Raw genomic sequence first — 15,975 nt, forward strand, 5'->3', positions numbered from 1 at the left:
TTCAGACTTAACTGAAGGTTCCAGTTCTTAACTCCAAATCGCACCGCAGACTTTCACCAAGCCACGGCAGGCAAAATGCCAGTTTCAGGAGAGGGTAGCCCTTCCCTGCTATTCCGCTTCCAAGGCCAATCCCAGCCAGCTCCACGGCCAGACTGTGTGGCCGAAGTATCACCACATGAGCAGGGCAGCTGCAATTGGCTACGATCTCCAAGGGGCTGCTGAGAGCTATCGTGCATTTTTCAGAGTGCTCCATCCGTCCCAGGCAGGGCAAGGGCACTGAAAGCCCTTTGAATGTCCTGCAATGCCAGCACTTCTTCTGCCGGTGAGGGCGCCCCCCTGCCCCTGTAGCCCTAATGGCAGGGGGCACAGTTTTGCACATCATATTAGTGATTGGGGTTGGCTGTTCCCTTGGATGGTTCTTCTCATGCATTGTGCAGGAGCGTCCCCAGGACTGAGCACTGTGCCCTGGAGAGGGTGGCTCGTTCCTCACAGCAGTCATACTCTCCCCTGATTTTGAAGACTTTTGAAATTTTTGAATTTTCTTATCAATGCTATTAATTGTGATGGTTTGTTAATCTGGTCTGTGACCGCAATAATCTTACTCCTCCTCCTCCTCTCCCCTGGTACTGGGGCTCTGGTGACTAGAACTGATTGTGAGTAAGCCCAGGGAGCAAGAACCCCAAAAGGAGAAGGGGCTGGGCCACTGGCAGCCCCTCAAACCCGGACAGAAGCACCCCCCCCTCCAATATTTGCTCCCCAGCAAGAGAGGGGATGCCCTGCTCGTGCTGGCTATCCTTGCCGTGAGAGGACCCTTTGCCAGGGCATACTCACTTGTGTGGACGGTGTAGACACAGGGGTGGGGCATGGACCTTTAAACCCATTCAAATCTCCCCGGCTCGGTCCAGCGCGGTGCCGTATGCAGGTCTCCCAGTGCAGGGACTCCCAGGAGAGGAGAACCCCAGTGTCCAGTGGCCCCAAGACAGTGGGCTACCCCTTTGGGGCTGCAGGCAGGGGCGCACATCCCCACATGGACATGCAGGCTTGCAGGTCACAAGATTTGACAGCAGCCTGACAGCAATCACCAAAACCAGGACAGCAGTCACCCACATACCCATCCCCACGACTTCCCTGCATAGAGCATCTTCCCTTGGTCCCCTTAGTCTGCCCCTCTCATGAGTGTGTGCTCCGTGGGAGAATGGGCTAAGCCTACCGCACGGAAAGGACCATTCCCGTACAACGCAAATACCACCTCATACGTGTGAAATGAGTGCCCAGAGATGGTTCTTCTCATGAGCAAGACAAACACTCCAAGGGGCAACATAATGTTGCCACGTGAGAGTGTTTGTGCTTAGGAGCGTACATGACTGTTGCTCTCTTTGGGGGGAGAGAAGAACTGGGTGCCTGTCCTACCACCCCATGCTCTCCCCCTACCGCTTGCCAGGTGAGGGGAGCAAGAGACAGAACAGGAATCGGGGCTGCACCCATGCGGCTGTGCAGCTTGACAGGCTGACAAGTCCGGGATGGGTTGGGGCATGGTGGCGTCCCTGTAGCCTGGCAACTCCATAGCTGCACAGTAGACAGGAGGGGCGGGGCTCATTTTCCGCGAGACTGCCAATGAGAAGTGCCGGAAGCACGGAGCAGCCATGTCCTTGGGCAGGTCTGCACTGCTGCCTTTATGACTGCTGTTTGAAAATCAGCACGAAACCGCAGCTATAGTTGCGCCAGCAGTCGGACTTAATGCTTTGGCGGCAAAACCTCAGTTGTCAGCGGTGAACCTTAGAGATAACCAAAGGTTCAAACTGCAGTTTGGTGAGGCAAACTGGAGATAGCTTTTGGCCCGTAACTGTGGTTTTGCATGTTTGGGCGTAACGGAGTTACAACCTTGGCCACGATTAACTGCTGTTAGTCATTATGTCTGAACGTCTTCAGAGGAGCTTTTCATTCTTCTCTTTGAATCCATTCATTTAGGAATATTTTATTCAGGAACATTTTATCCCCCTCTCCCCACCCCCGCCACTACACTCACACACGAATTGATTCAATAATCGCGTCCTGCCAAGCTGCAGACCAGCAAGCTATATGCAGAAGCGCCAAGGACCACCTGTCCTGAACAGGACTTCTCTGGACAATATGGCAATCACCGATCAGCATTATGACTAATACACAGAAAGAGTGTAGTCAGGAATGGAGGCATGGGCACACTTACTTGGTAGTTTCCGTGATGTTCCCTAAATGGGTGAACTGCTTGGAATAATTCATGCACATCTGGAACAAAGAAAGAAGCCACATGTCAAGCAGACCTGGCTCATTCCCATAGGTCACGTACCTCCCCAGTCAAACTCCTTCAGGCCAAGCTTGCATCCCTCCCCTTAATAAGCCAAACTGTTATATAAGCTTCAGCCCTTATATGGCCAGAGCATCCAGCCTCTTCTCATGGGACCCAGAAACGAACTGCATTTTTCTTGATACGACCCGCCATCTGCTAATCTTTTGACTTTGAGTAGCTGCAAGAACCACTGAGCTGGGTCACCCACGCACCACGTGGCCAGTCTAGTCACACCTGAACTGGACCCTCTAGCTAGGGGGGATTATCCTTCCCCTTTGCCCAGCATCTCCTGAGGCTAGCACACAAAGGAAGGTGGGATGGGATGAGACAGCCAGTGGAGATACCAGAAAAAAGTGGCACGCAAGAGGCAGAGTGCATTCCTCAGGGTGCAGGGAGACAAGATTTGTGGAAGGGAGCCTACTGTCAACAGAGGTTTGCTTGGCTGGCAGGTACCAGACAGGACCTTCTCAGGCAGCACTGCTGTGACTGGTGGGAGACGGATGGAAGAAGGCGGCGGGGGACGGGTGGGGGACAAGAAAACAGCAGCGGCCGGCAGGAGGGGGAAGAAAGCGGCAGCAGGCGGGCGGAACTAGAGGTGCAGGTGCTCTGCACCCAGCCCAGTTAGTTTAAATTTTAGAAGTGAGGGGGTGAATTTTCAAATCACTTTTTAATTTTATTTAAGATAGTGTGGTGATTGGCTGGTAAACACTGTCAATCAAGAGAAATTTAAACTTAAGGATTCTCTCCAAGGAGATTCCTAAGAGAGGGGCTTTGGAATGGAGTGATCAGGTGGCTATAAAATTCACTCGAGTGAACTGACAGATTCAGATCGGGCTGGAGAGAGCCAGAGATCGGGAGAGTTAGGGCTAGAGAGAGGATCTCTGGTTAAATAAATGTGTTTGTGACCCTTTTATTTCCTTTTATACCCTTTATTTATTTCTGCTGCCACCACCACATTTATTGGCTATTGTAACCTCTATACATTGTAAACACTACTCTCCCAGTCCCAACCTCAAGCGAGTCTCTGGCAGATGGATTTAGAGATTGGATGGGTCTTTCAGAGTACTGAAAAACAATTGGCGCACAGAGCAAAATACCTCAGTGTCTATGATACACATCTCAGTTCCTACCAGTTTCTTATATTTGCTACACATGACTTCTGTGTTGGAATGTTCTTGAAGCTGTGTAATGTGCAATACATGCAAGTGGTTCCCCCCTTGTGTATCTGTGCTCTAAGTAGTGGATGCAGTTGTGGCTCAGTGGATGGGCATCTGCCTTGCATGCAGAAAATCCCAGGTTCAAGCCCTGGCAGCATCTCCAGGTAGGGCTGGGAAAGACATCTGCCTGAAACATAGGAGAGCTGCTGCCAGTCAGTGTAGACAGTACTGAACTAGATGGTCCAATGGTTTGAATCTGTATAAGGCAGCTTCCTAAGTAAATACTAGCTGCTTCCAGATCTAGACTTCTTTCTCACTTCAGCCGTCACAGACAGGTAGAGCTGAGCCCATGAGAAACTGCTTTATTTATCACTAATAATAATGAAGACAAGGCACTTTTTTAACATACTCTGAAAGAAAGGTTCTCTCTTCAAGTAACTGCAGTCATCCAGCAATGGGGGACGGCAACAAGCAACCAGTCTGGAGGAGGCACATACCACCCACCCTGTTGCCACCTACAGAAACAGACTTCTTTCCTTCTTGCCATCTCAAACCTCTGCCAAGACCAAGCAACCTGAAGCAATCATCATCATACTATCAACAAGGAACAAAAAAAAAAATCAGGGCAGGAGACGTCAAGGACACCATGAGAAAGTGCAGGGCTTTCAGACTTCAGGATATAAAAGCAGCAAGGAACGGGAGGAGGTTCAGGGCTTGCTGCAACGTTATTCTGGAAAGGCTCAGAGTTGCACGGGAAACCTCCCTTCCTCAAATGTTACCCATGAGCAGGAAAAGTGACCTCAAACACCTCACAAGGAGATCTGAGAAGAGACAGCAAGTCCCAGCTTACTGTGGGAGACCCCAGAACCCACAGAGGTAAACTCCCAAAGTGCTGTAATGAACAGCATGTAGGCAGCCACTGTTGGGTTCAAGGAAGTGATAGTGGAGAGGAAAGCAGTGATGGGAGCAGGGCTCTTGTGTCACCTTTCTATTGACAGGTCTCTATCCAGAAATTCCACTGCCACAGTCAAAGTTCATTCAAGACAATTTAGGGTTAGATCAGTTGGTTCTCACCCACCCACCAGCTAACATCTTATCCATCCCTAGTGCAAGGGCTTAATCAGAGACAATGCTAGCCATGGGTTCATGGGGGCCCTTGACCAAGTGTCTTGCAGGACCCTTAGAGGCAGTGGTGAGGGAGGCAGCCGCCGCACAGGTAGTCCGCTCCCCCAGTCCACCACCCAAACACAACTTTCCCCCCTCAACGCTGGAAGCCAGCAGGGCTGGAAGAAAGTGTCAAGACACATGGGACAACTGTTCTGCCATCACATCTAGGGATTTCTGCAGTTTGGCACTAAGATCTCAGCTGAAACACACCAGCAATCTTAAGATACCTCTCACCACATCTGGCAGGTCTCCCAGGTAGAGATGAGAGAAACCATCTTATTTTAAAATAATAAATAAATATGCATGATATTTTTGTGATATGTATATTTGAAATAAGCTTTAAATACATTTTCCTCTCCCAGATTCCTAGGCAAGGAAGGCTCCCAACAGAAACAACATCTCCACAGCCTGTTCTCCACTACCTCATATTGCTGCCTCATCAGCTTCACAAGCTCCATGTACTGCTGTGCCGTCTCTGGGGAGATATTAATGCCACGACGCTGCACGAGTGCAAAATCCTCCTTATTCACAGGGGCTTGAGGTACCTGAAAGAAGAAAAGAAACATACCACCTTGAACTAATCCACAGAGTTCCTGTGCCATCTCCTCATCTCCTTGCACAAACAGGTAGCAGGAGGGAAGAGGATCCTCTCCACTTAAAAACATGGCGATAACATTCGCTTACCAAACTTCTTGAAAACATTCTCTGAAAACTTTGCTCTGGAGCACACTGGGGTTCCCCACAGAAGGCATAGGCTAACCTGAAGCTGTCATCTGCACGTATGAAGTGCCTCTGTTTGAAATCTTTTGCTGCTCCACAGCAGTTAAGTTCAAGAAGGGGCATGGCCCCAGGCTTTCTTCTGTCAGAGACTAGACAGGTAGCCAAAAGAACATAAGTGCTGAATTAGACCTAGCTAGTCTCGTTTCTAAGAATGCCCAGTCTGGTGCCTTTGGAAAGATCATAAGTAGGGCAGGAGGACAACAGCGGTCTTCCCAGTTCTCTCTGGCAGCTGGTACTCCAAGGTATGCTGCCCCTGAACCTAGAGGCTCCATTTAACTATCATGGCTAATATTTGTCTGCTACAGATCGGTCTAATCATGCTGTGTTCAGGACAGAGATTCAAAGCTTGAAGAGACCAGACAGATTACCAAGGCAACATTTTCTTATCAGCCCTCCACAGATGAACCCAAATTTTAAAAAGGTACCTCCAGACAGTGCTGTCTCAGATCTTAGTGACAGGGAAATTCATGCTTTAAAAATTATTATTAAAAGCAAAGTTTGCTAGCACAGCTCTTGACAGCATTTCAAGGCATTTATCAAACAAAGGGTTTCCTATATCTAGCCTGTCTCTTGCCTCTATAAATCCTAAGAGGGATTTTAACTGAAGTTCAAACTTGTTATCTGATTAGGTGGCAAAATCTACTGAGGAGAAGATCAGGATCAGGCCTGGTTTAAAGCACTTTGGTGCATGAGGCAAAAATCTCGAACAGTTCCCTTCCGCTAACTAGCACCAGTCAATTCAGACATAATGCCAAACCACAGTTTGAGATCAGCACCAAATGAGGATCGGAAACCACAGTTTGAACTTCAATTGCAAATAATGATTTGTGCCAACTATGGGTTGGTGTCATGGATGAATTGTAAGCCATAGTAACTGTGTTTTTCCACCTCTGGGAGCACCGTGGAGTGAATTTATGAAGCTGAGTGGACAGAAAATGAGAACAGATAAGCATTTATCTAAGCTACGGTTTGCTCAAGCTTCCATAGTTTGGCATGATGCATAAGGGTAAAACTAGGTGTGACATTAATCACACCCTAAATAGCATACGTAGGGGCAATTCGGATCAGGGGGACAGTAGGGGAAGGGTTTAAAGCCCCCTAAAATGATCCCAGCCTGGACAGGCTTTCTGGCATGTGCTACAGCAGCATATCCACGCATCAAAACAAGCATGCTAGGCTTTATTAATTTAATAATGATGTATTTAAGTCGCATCTTAGTCTGGCCCAAAGCAGTCTCAATCTGTTGCATAGCTCACATTTATTTTAGCAAGGTTTGTGCAGAGACCTTCCCAAGTGACTCAGGAGACGAGAAATCTTGTTTCACCCCACTCTTAATGATGCCCCCAAAGGGGCATCATGGTAAGGATCCTTCCAAGGACGGTGCTTTGTGAACCCAGATGGTTCTAAGCAACTGGGGCTCTGGTAACTTTCATATAACAAGCGGACCACCACTTGGAGAAAATACAACTCCCCTGTCCCCCCGGGGTACTGCTTGCCTTCGTTATGTCAACCGGGAGACCATTCTGTGACGCCTCAATCATGGGATCCAGACCATGGGCCTGACGCAAACATAGCTTGGCGCCCTCAATGTCATTCTGCTGCTTTGCCCGGAGAGCTGCCTGCATCAGTTGCTTCTTCCGGCTCTCTAGGAAGGTCAACTGCTGTTGAGCTGCAAAGAGAAAGAAAGGACAAGGAGAGGAGACTCATCTTGTTGTCTGTGTCGAAATCTCTCAGTAACAGAGAACAAAGAGATTCCAAACTGGTTCAGGAATGGGCAGCATGTATTTTGATACACCACTTCAATCATGTGTGCACACAGCACTGCTCACCTAAAAGTAGGATGCTAGCAGCTTGAGGGAGCACTTGCTCAGCAGAGATTGCATTTAGTGCTGAACAATCTTAGAACCATGGTAAATGCAAAACAGTCATCATTAGAGAGCCAGGCTGACATGTCACATGGCTTTGGATCGTGACTCCAAGAGTAGACATACTGAGTGTGCATGACAGCCATGAGGAAGCGGCCTCTCCTCTGTTAGGTCGGGTCACAGTTCCAGGGTTACTCTGAGCATCAGGCAATGGGAAAACCAACGAGTCGGGGGCAAAGTTACTTCAGGCTGGAGAACACCAACTGGGGATGGTTTCTGTTGGGGTTGTTGTCACACTGCTAGGGAGGAGAGCCCAAGGATCTTACCCAAAATCAGTTGCAGAGAAACAAAATCTACACCAAAGATTTACCAGGTGTCAGCTTCCCCCCACAACTGGCTTTATGCAGAAGTGTCCAGCCCGCGATGTATATGGCAAGGGAAGGAGGATAACTCAAAAAAGAGGTATTGATTAGGACAGTTTCCTTCATAATTGGCACTGGATGGATGTTTTGCCCCCTACATTGATCCTGCTACTGCACAGCCTGACTGAGCCCCTCTTGTGTGGACTGGACAATGCGGTGTCTGCCAAAGGCACGTAAAGCATTCCATCAATCAAGACCATGCTAAGCACCAAGAACCCCACACAGAGTCCAGGAATGTGCAAAATGGCTAGATGTGCCGTTAACGTATCTAGGTTTCACATGTCTAACATGTCACTATTTTATCCATAAAGCAGGGGGAGGGGAGAGGAGACCTGGTCTTGTGGCAGTGAGCAAGAATGGTCCCCTTTGCTAAGCAGGGTCCACCCTGGTTGTCATTTGGATGGGTGACTACATAGGAGCACTGTGCTATAAGAGATTTCCTTGAGAGGATGAGGCCATAGCTCAAAATATCTGCTTGCTTACAAAAGGTCCTCAGTTCTCTCCCTGGCATCTCTTGGTAGGGCTGGGAGAGACTCCTGCCCGAAACCTTGGAAGCCACTGCCAGTCAGTGGAAACGACGGAGCTAGATGGACTGATGGTCTGACTCCGTATCGAACAGCTTCCTAGATTCCCATTGGTCAGTACCTGTAGTGCTATTTTTCTCTCTATAAAGCGAATGGCATGGGCATACAACACAACAGATATCATGGAAATATTTCCCCACCAGCCCAGAGCCTGAGGCTCAGCCACAGAGTTGCACCACCTTGCAGCACCGCCGGGAGCCCAGAGGCAGCATCTGCAAAGCAGCTTCCCAAGCCCGGAAGTTAGAAGTGCAGCCCAGACTGGCCGCAGGATAAGTGGAGCTGAACCTCCAGCTGACCAATAGGGAACAAGCCAGGGATGCTCCCAGAGGCTGGGCGAACAGGAAGGGCCTCTCCTGGCTGGGACCAACCGCAATGTGGTCCCTCCCTTCCCAAGCCTGTCTCCAACGGTGGTCAATTCCACCTGGTCATTATGAAAGCAAGAAGTAACTTGATGTGAGAGCGGGGTAGCCGAATGTCCCTATTCCCCCCCTTCCCTCCCGATAGCCTTTCCCTTTTGTACCGAGCCCCTTAGAGTGCAAACCATTCTTCCATACTGGAAAACATCCCGAGTGTATTGGCAGATAGGGAGCGTCAGCCATGGGAGCGTCAGCCATGAACACAAACAAATAAAGGCAGGAGTACCTTTTGTGATGACCTTGGAGGCAGCTTTACCAGCCGTAGCTGCCTTCGGTACTGCAGGGGCAGCTCGTGAGCCTGGCTGGGCTGCTGGCTTAGGCTGCAGTGAGCTGGCTGGCTTGGATGGCGCAGGGCAGTCAGGCTGCAAACAGCAAGGAAAGGCATTCAGGAACCTATTCCCTAAGCCCTGCTAACTAGGCCAAAGAGGCACCTCTGAAAGTGACGGCTCTCGTATACTGAGCTGGGGGAGACAGTCACTGCCCCTCTTCAACCAAGCATAGCTGGGGCTCTGGAAATCCACTAATCTACTCGTCTGTGACGAGTGAAACTTGGTGCCCGACAAGTGAAAAAAGTCCTGCCCAGTAATGGACCCACATAGCCCGAGGAACCATGTGACGACTCAGTCAAATATCCATCCATCCACTTTATTACGGCCAACGGCCAAATAAACAGTCAAATATCTTGTCTGGCTGACGAACTGAGCCAGCATTTCTTGACCCCGGAGCATAGCATCCCCCACCCAGTGGCTGTTGCTGGTATCTCCCTTGTGTTTTTCTTTAGACTGGGAGCCCCTTTGGGACAGGGAACCATCTTCTCCCTCCTTTTGCTATGTAAACCAGTTCAAGGACTTGTTCGTTAAAAAGCACTAGACTCTGCAAATATCCTCCATATTGAGGATGAAATAACAAAAAACAGCCATGCATAGTGGATCTCACAGGATCATAAGCAGCAACAGAAGCCCAAGTCCTACTGAAACACAGGATTCAATCCTAAAGTCCTGATTGCAGCCAGCCAGTACAGGTGCTCAACATAAACTGAATAGTACAAGGGAAAACAGTTACGAGCGCTCTCTCTCTCTGCCCCTCCCTCTCCCCCCTCTCTCCCCCTCCCCCATATATAGACATGCAGGTGCATATGCAGCACTGTAGTTTAGAAAAGGTGGACATCTGCTTTGCTTCTGCTTGCCAGACTAGATTAGATCAACATGGCAAACAAACTTGCTCAGCATCCAGCAAGACATAAGAACAGCCCTGCTGGATCAGGCCCAAGGCCTATCTAGTCCAGCATCCCATTTCCCACAATGGCCCACCAAAAGCCTCTGAGAAGCCCACAACCAAGGGGTGAGGGCATTCCCTTTCTCCTGATGTTGCTGCCCTGCAACTGGTTTTTAGAGGCATCTTGCCTCTGAGGCTGGAGATGTCCTATAGACATCAGACTTGTGGCCACTGATAGAGAAGATGTGCCTCCCTCCATATGTTCCCTCTTGCATTTTAAAATCTGCAGATGATGAGGCCACACTCTGTGTGCCTACACTAGTAAACATGGAACAACAGCAATGAGATCCAGGGGCCTTTTCTGTTATGAAGACTCCCTGCCTCTGGAATGGCCTTTCTAGGGATGCCTACCTGTTTGACTCCTGTTCAGGAGTGTCAGCCTCAGAGGCTACCTCCAGCCTCAGAGGCAAGATGCTTCTAAATACCAGTTACAGGGCAGCAACAGCAATAGAGGGCATGCCCTTACCTCTTGCCTGTGGGCTTCTTAGAGGCTTCTGGTGAGCCATAATGGGAAACAGAATGCTGGACTAGTTAGTCCTTAGGCCTGATCCAGAAGGGCTCTTCATATTTTCTTATGTAGTGTCTGAGATCTCTGCAGGATGGCGGCTTTTATTGTACTGCATGTTTGGCTGGTTTTAGAGTTTCCAGTTTTAGGATTCTTTCACCAAGAGTTCCTAAAAACCCACTCACCAGCAGCAAGTGCCCCTCCTCCATTCCTATGCATCCAGGATACCTACTTCTTACTAGGCTTTTGCACAAGAGGGCAGCACAACAGCAGAGAGGTACAGCTGATGCTTCCTACAAAAGCCCAGCATTAGCAAGAGAAACCACCTTCAGAGGAGGAGTCAATGGAGACCACAGATTGTAGCTGGCTAGCCAAGCCCAAACTTTGGGGACTCCAGTGGTGATGCATGTGACAGTTAATTGCTGTAAGCCTGCTTCAGGAGCCTGGTCAGGTCAGTTGAGTGGGCTATACATTTTTAAATACAAATTAAAAATATTGTAAGCAGGCCAATTATCCTACTAAATCTTTCTCTCAGGAGGTGGTTGAAAACAACGCAAAAAGATTCAGTCTGTCTGAAGGAGGAATAGCAGTCCTCGGCTTCTCTTGTATGACATAAAATTCCGCCAAGTACTCTGCAATTCCCCTTCAAGGGAAGAGGGTAGGTTTAGGAGTTTCCATATTCTGACACATGGCCATTCCACACAAGGTTTCCCATAGATCCATTAGCATTTCGACTAGCACACACACACACACACACAACCTTTTTTGCCTCCTCTGAGTCTTCATCCTCCTCATTGGCTAGTTTCATGGCTGTTTCAAGGATCCCCACAAAGCTCTGCTCTCCAGATGATGATTCCATCCCTTGGATAGGAGGGAAACCTGCCAAAGACAATGGCAAATCTAAAGGTGGAACCATGACCATTTAAAGGTGGATAAGGCCATGACTTTTAAAAATCTATCTAAATCCACTGTTATCCAAGACTGGCTCCCAAAGTGCCCTAGAACAAAGTAAGCCCTGCTCAGGCAGGTAAACCCCCTTCACACATATTCCAAATGTCCACTTGAGGCAAAGCACACATAAGATTAACCAGCCTGACCCTAACCATCTCTACTCAGAAATACGTGCCACTGACTTCAATGGGATTTGAAATATGTATTCTTAAGATTGCAGCCCTGGAGAATTGCATGGCCCAGATGGGCCTTTTTAAGGTCACAACTTTTCCTATTTCAAGTGGAGATGGAGACCAAGTGTAACGAAAGTGTAAACTATTTTGATACCAGCTGTATGTCTAGAGAAGACCTAGCACCACTCTCAGAAAAGAATTATTTTGCGTTAACATCACATGGTACTGCCACAGGAGGTCAGCATTTCCCAGATACATCCTCAAATCAAAATAATTTTTATGTAGAGCAGTGTTCTAGGGTGATCCCTTCCCAACAATACATTTCTCTTCTTGTATCCTAGATTGGTGGTGTTCAGAACTCTGTTGTGAGGAACCTTGGGGTTTTCTCCATTACAGAGCAAAAAAGGGCAAAAAAGAAGCTTCCCTGAAGGGCAATTTGCCCATCACTACCAACCTTCGCTTGTAACATGCAGTTCTAGGCTGCACTCTCCATTTGTGTGGAGCAACAGTGAGGCCCAACAAGTCTGACCACAGCCCATGTGAACTGAAGCCTGGTCTACACATGAAACAGAATGAAATGGTTTAATGGGCTGTATCATTTCAGGCTGTACCTGAGGGAAGTCACATTACTATATTCTTGCTTACGTAAAAGAAAAAACCCTGAAAGTAAAACACTGGCACAGTAAGGAACAGGCTGAGCTACAAGCTCTTTCCTCAATGTGCTAGTGCTTCCACTTGCAGGAAGAGTGGGGGGGGGGGAGTTTTCTGCAGCGGCATTGCTCACCTGCCGCTTGAAGTGGTACAGGCCATTCTCCCTCCTCAGAATTCTACCACCACATCTGGCTGCATATGTATGCCAGGCCTGAGTGTATGCTACAGAATACTCAGAGAATCCTCTGTAATACACAGGGCTTCTTCTGTGGCAGAGAAGTCAATACAAAATGCTCCCTGAAGTAGAATGCTTGAAAGCCACCATATGAGACAAAAGGACAGGAGGAAGGGACACCAAACTGCTGTGGACAGGTGGCTTTGTCATGCTGAAGAAGTCAGACAAGCATGACACACACCCTTGCAGAACTTGAACATCTCTCTGTAAGATGTCAGTCTCTCTCTCGCTCACATCTGGCCTTTCCAACAAGAGGAAGAGTCAGCATCCATGGCACTTTTGTATCCAATTCTGTACATGTGTTTTAAGCCATGAGCATAGACAGGTTAGCCTATAACGAGATTCTCTCTCCCATTTCCACCACCATCCCTGTATCCGTGCCTTTTGGTGAGACTCCAGCTGCCAACATAACCTCTCCAACCTCTCTAAAGCAAACTCTCCATCTGCAAAAATAACATTGGGAATGAAATACCTGGGGGAACAGGAAGGTCCACAAACTGAACAGGTTTCCCTGCCTTGTGAGCTCTTATAGCCTCTTGGTATTGCTGGGGAAAGAAAAAGAGAAAAGAAGCTGAAAATCCTAGTTTGCTACTAATTGAAATTAGAGGCTTGTACAGGAAGGAAAGAAGAGAGCATGTGTGTTCCCAAAGCTTGGTGACACTGTGCAAAACAAAACAGCTTTAACCATGGTTCCTCATGTCATCTCAATTGGCCAAGGGTATTCTTATAGAAGTTTGCCTTTTCAGCAAATAAGACCTACTGGAGCATAGGAACATAGGAAGCTGCCATATACTGAGTCAGACCATTGGTCTACCTAGCTCAGTATTGTCTTCACAGACTGGCAGTGGCTTCTCCAAGGTTGCAGGCAAGAGTCTCTCTCAGCCCTATCTTGGAGAAGCCAGGGAGGGAACTTGGAACCTTCTGCTCTTCCCAGAGCAGCTCCATCCCCTCCCCTAAGGGGAGTATCTTACAGTGCTCACACATCAAGTCTCCCATTCATATGCAACCAGGGCAGACCCTGCTTAGCTAAGGGGGCAAGTCATGCTTGCTGCCACAAGCTCTCCTGGAGGTTTCCCTCCTTCCATAAAAAAACAAAAATAGTAGTGGGGGAAGAAAATGAAGCATGATCCATGTGATATGTTTGAAATCAATATTCAGTACTGATCTCAAACACTGAATATTAAGCAGGTAATAGTTGGAAAAATATCTGTTTCCACATAAACCAGCTTCTCTCTGGAAAAATTTGAACCATATAAGATTCCAGCATGTGAACAGTTAACTAATTTAACAATTCTGCCATATTTCCTCCCAAGGAGACAATCAGAACACCTCAGCTTCTGATCCAGTATATCACTTAATTAGAATGAACTCCATTACGGTGGGTCAAGAGAAAAAAACTAGGAGCAAAAAACTCACCCCAAACTTTACCCTGAGATCTGTGCTGTGCAGCATCTTAGCAGAAGAACCAGCAAGCAGCAACATGGATGAAGCAGGGACTTCATCCCCAGCTAACTTAGCAAAGAGGCACCTTTTAAAAGTGGTGGTTCTCTTTATTTAGCAGGGGAAGAGCAACTGGCCCTATCCATCCCCAGCATAGCATCCCTCCAGTGGCTGTTGCTGGTGTCTAGCTTATGTTTATTTTTTAGATTGCGAGCCCTCTGGGGACAGGGAGTACTCTATCCATCCATCCATCCATCCATCCATCCAAACCTCTTTGGGAGCTTTTGTTGAAAAACGGTATATAAATAGCCATCGTATTCATATACAATGCCCTGCTAACTTGGCAAAGAGGCACCTCTTAACGTGGCGATTGTCTTTTATTTAGCAGGGGGAGAATAACTGGCCCTATCCACCCCCAGCACAGGACCTCCAGTGACTGTTGCTGGCGTCTATCTTACGTTTCTTTTTAGATTGTGAGTCCTTTGGGGACAGGGAACCATCTTATTTATTTATTATTTCTCTGTGTAAACCGCCTTGAGCCATTTTTGGAAGGGCAGTATAGAAATTGAATGAATGAATGAATGAATGAATATTCTGGTTACAATAGGCAAGCAACTCACCTTCACAATCCTCTCGTGCATCCTGGCCTTCCTGTCATCTCCTTTGCTCTTGGCCTGTGCTGCTGCTGTCTTGTACCTGTCCATCCTCTGCTGTAGTGCTTCCATCATATCTCGAGGGGGTGGGGGGAGATCTGGGAACAAAGGATGTAAATCTGTGCAACTCGATCCTTGCTTTAAACAAGGCACCCCAAAGAGGACCTGGCAGGAGAGAGACTGGTTCCAGAGGGGACGTGTTAGGAGGTGGCTCCGAACCCACATCCAAGCAAGTGTTTTATCAAACCACTTGTCTCCTACCGTCAGACCAGGGACCACGTCCAGAGTCCTGGACCACACTGGAGGGCGACTCCAAGCAGAGAGAACAAGAGACCCTAAATGGGCCTGAAGACAAGACTAAGGAAGGGGACTCATGGGTTACCTCGCAGGAGCCTAATGCCATGAGACCCACAGCACAATACTCTGCATCTACAGCACTGAAGACAAATGCTTTGCCAAGGCCTTCTTGGCAGGCCTTGGCAAAGCCTTGGCAGTGGAATATCCCAAGCTGCTCGTTCCATCGTCTCACAAGCTAGATCTATCTTCTAGTCATTTAAAATTACTACTGTTCTCAGTTGATGAGGTTTAGAGTTCTTCTCCCCCTCATTATTTATGTTACTTGTCTGTAAATACAAGAAGTACCAACAAGCCAAACTCCTCTCCAATTCTGTCAGGTTTCCTGTAGATTAAAATGGATATGTCGGCGATACAATGTGCATATTAACACTTCAACTCTTTGCAAAAAGACCCTTTATTGTGCAAAAATTAAGTTGGTGTACATGAAAATAAAGCACTACAGCATACACACCATCAGTTAAACAAACAAGCACAGATAAGAGGCCTCTTTTAGTGTCATTAGTTAACAATTGTTAGTTATCTCCAGACTGTATGATAGGAGATGTGATGTACGACTGTGATATTTTTTTGATGGGGGAAGGAAATTATGGAAAGAAAGGTGCAATATATACAATTCAAGGTTTAGGTTGCACTTCATTCTGTTCTGGAGAATCTGGTAGACCACTGAAAGATAGATACAAAGAACATCTAGCAGATACGAGGCATTGTGCACGGAGAACAAAACCCTGGTCAATGCATACGAGGAAAAAGCATGAGGGCAAAGTAGCGCCCACTAAAATATCTATTTTGGGAATTGAAAGGAATTTACAAAAAAAACCTGAAAATAAAGGAAGCATTATTTATAGAGAAATTGAGACCAGACATCAATGCTTGGGAAGGCATTGGCTGATGCTATACGGTTCGTTAGCCTCTGAGAAAAATCAGGTGATTCCCCTTCTCTCTTCCCCCACCCTCCCTCATTATCTCATTTCTCCGACAGTCATGGAATGGGAGCGTTATCTGCTCTAAAGAATTTAAA

At 47.6% G+C, this 15,975-nt stretch overlaps 1 protein-coding gene across 5 annotated transcripts in view; it reads right to left on the bottom strand.

The window, feature by feature from the left end:
- CC2D1A (coiled-coil and C2 domain containing 1A) overlaps window positions 1-15,975 on the bottom strand; it is a 74,948-nt gene that overhangs the window by 30,956 nt on the left and 28,017 nt on the right. For all 5 annotated transcript variants that reach the window (XM_053296458.1, XM_053296459.1, XM_053296460.1 and 2 more), the window contains 7 exons: window positions 14,568-14,698; window positions 12,980-13,052; window positions 11,258-11,376; window positions 8,944-9,079; window positions 6,927-7,099; window positions 5,073-5,195; window positions 2,207-2,265 (listed from right to left, as the gene is read on the bottom strand). In XM_053296458.1, coding sequence (XP_053152433.1) covers window positions 2,207-2,265; window positions 5,073-5,195; window positions 6,927-7,099; window positions 8,944-9,079; window positions 11,258-11,376; window positions 12,980-13,052; window positions 14,568-14,698 — 814 coding nt within the window. The remainder of the gene's footprint in view (window positions 1-2,206; window positions 2,266-5,072; window positions 5,196-6,926; window positions 7,100-8,943; window positions 9,080-11,257; window positions 11,377-12,979; window positions 13,053-14,567; window positions 14,699-15,975) is intronic.

Source organism: Hemicordylus capensis, chromosome 2, assembly GCF_027244095.1.
Source record: "Hemicordylus capensis ecotype Gifberg chromosome 2, rHemCap1.1.pri, whole genome shotgun sequence".
NCBI classification, from domain to species: Eukaryota; Metazoa; Chordata; class Lepidosauria; order Squamata; family Cordylidae; genus Hemicordylus; species Hemicordylus capensis.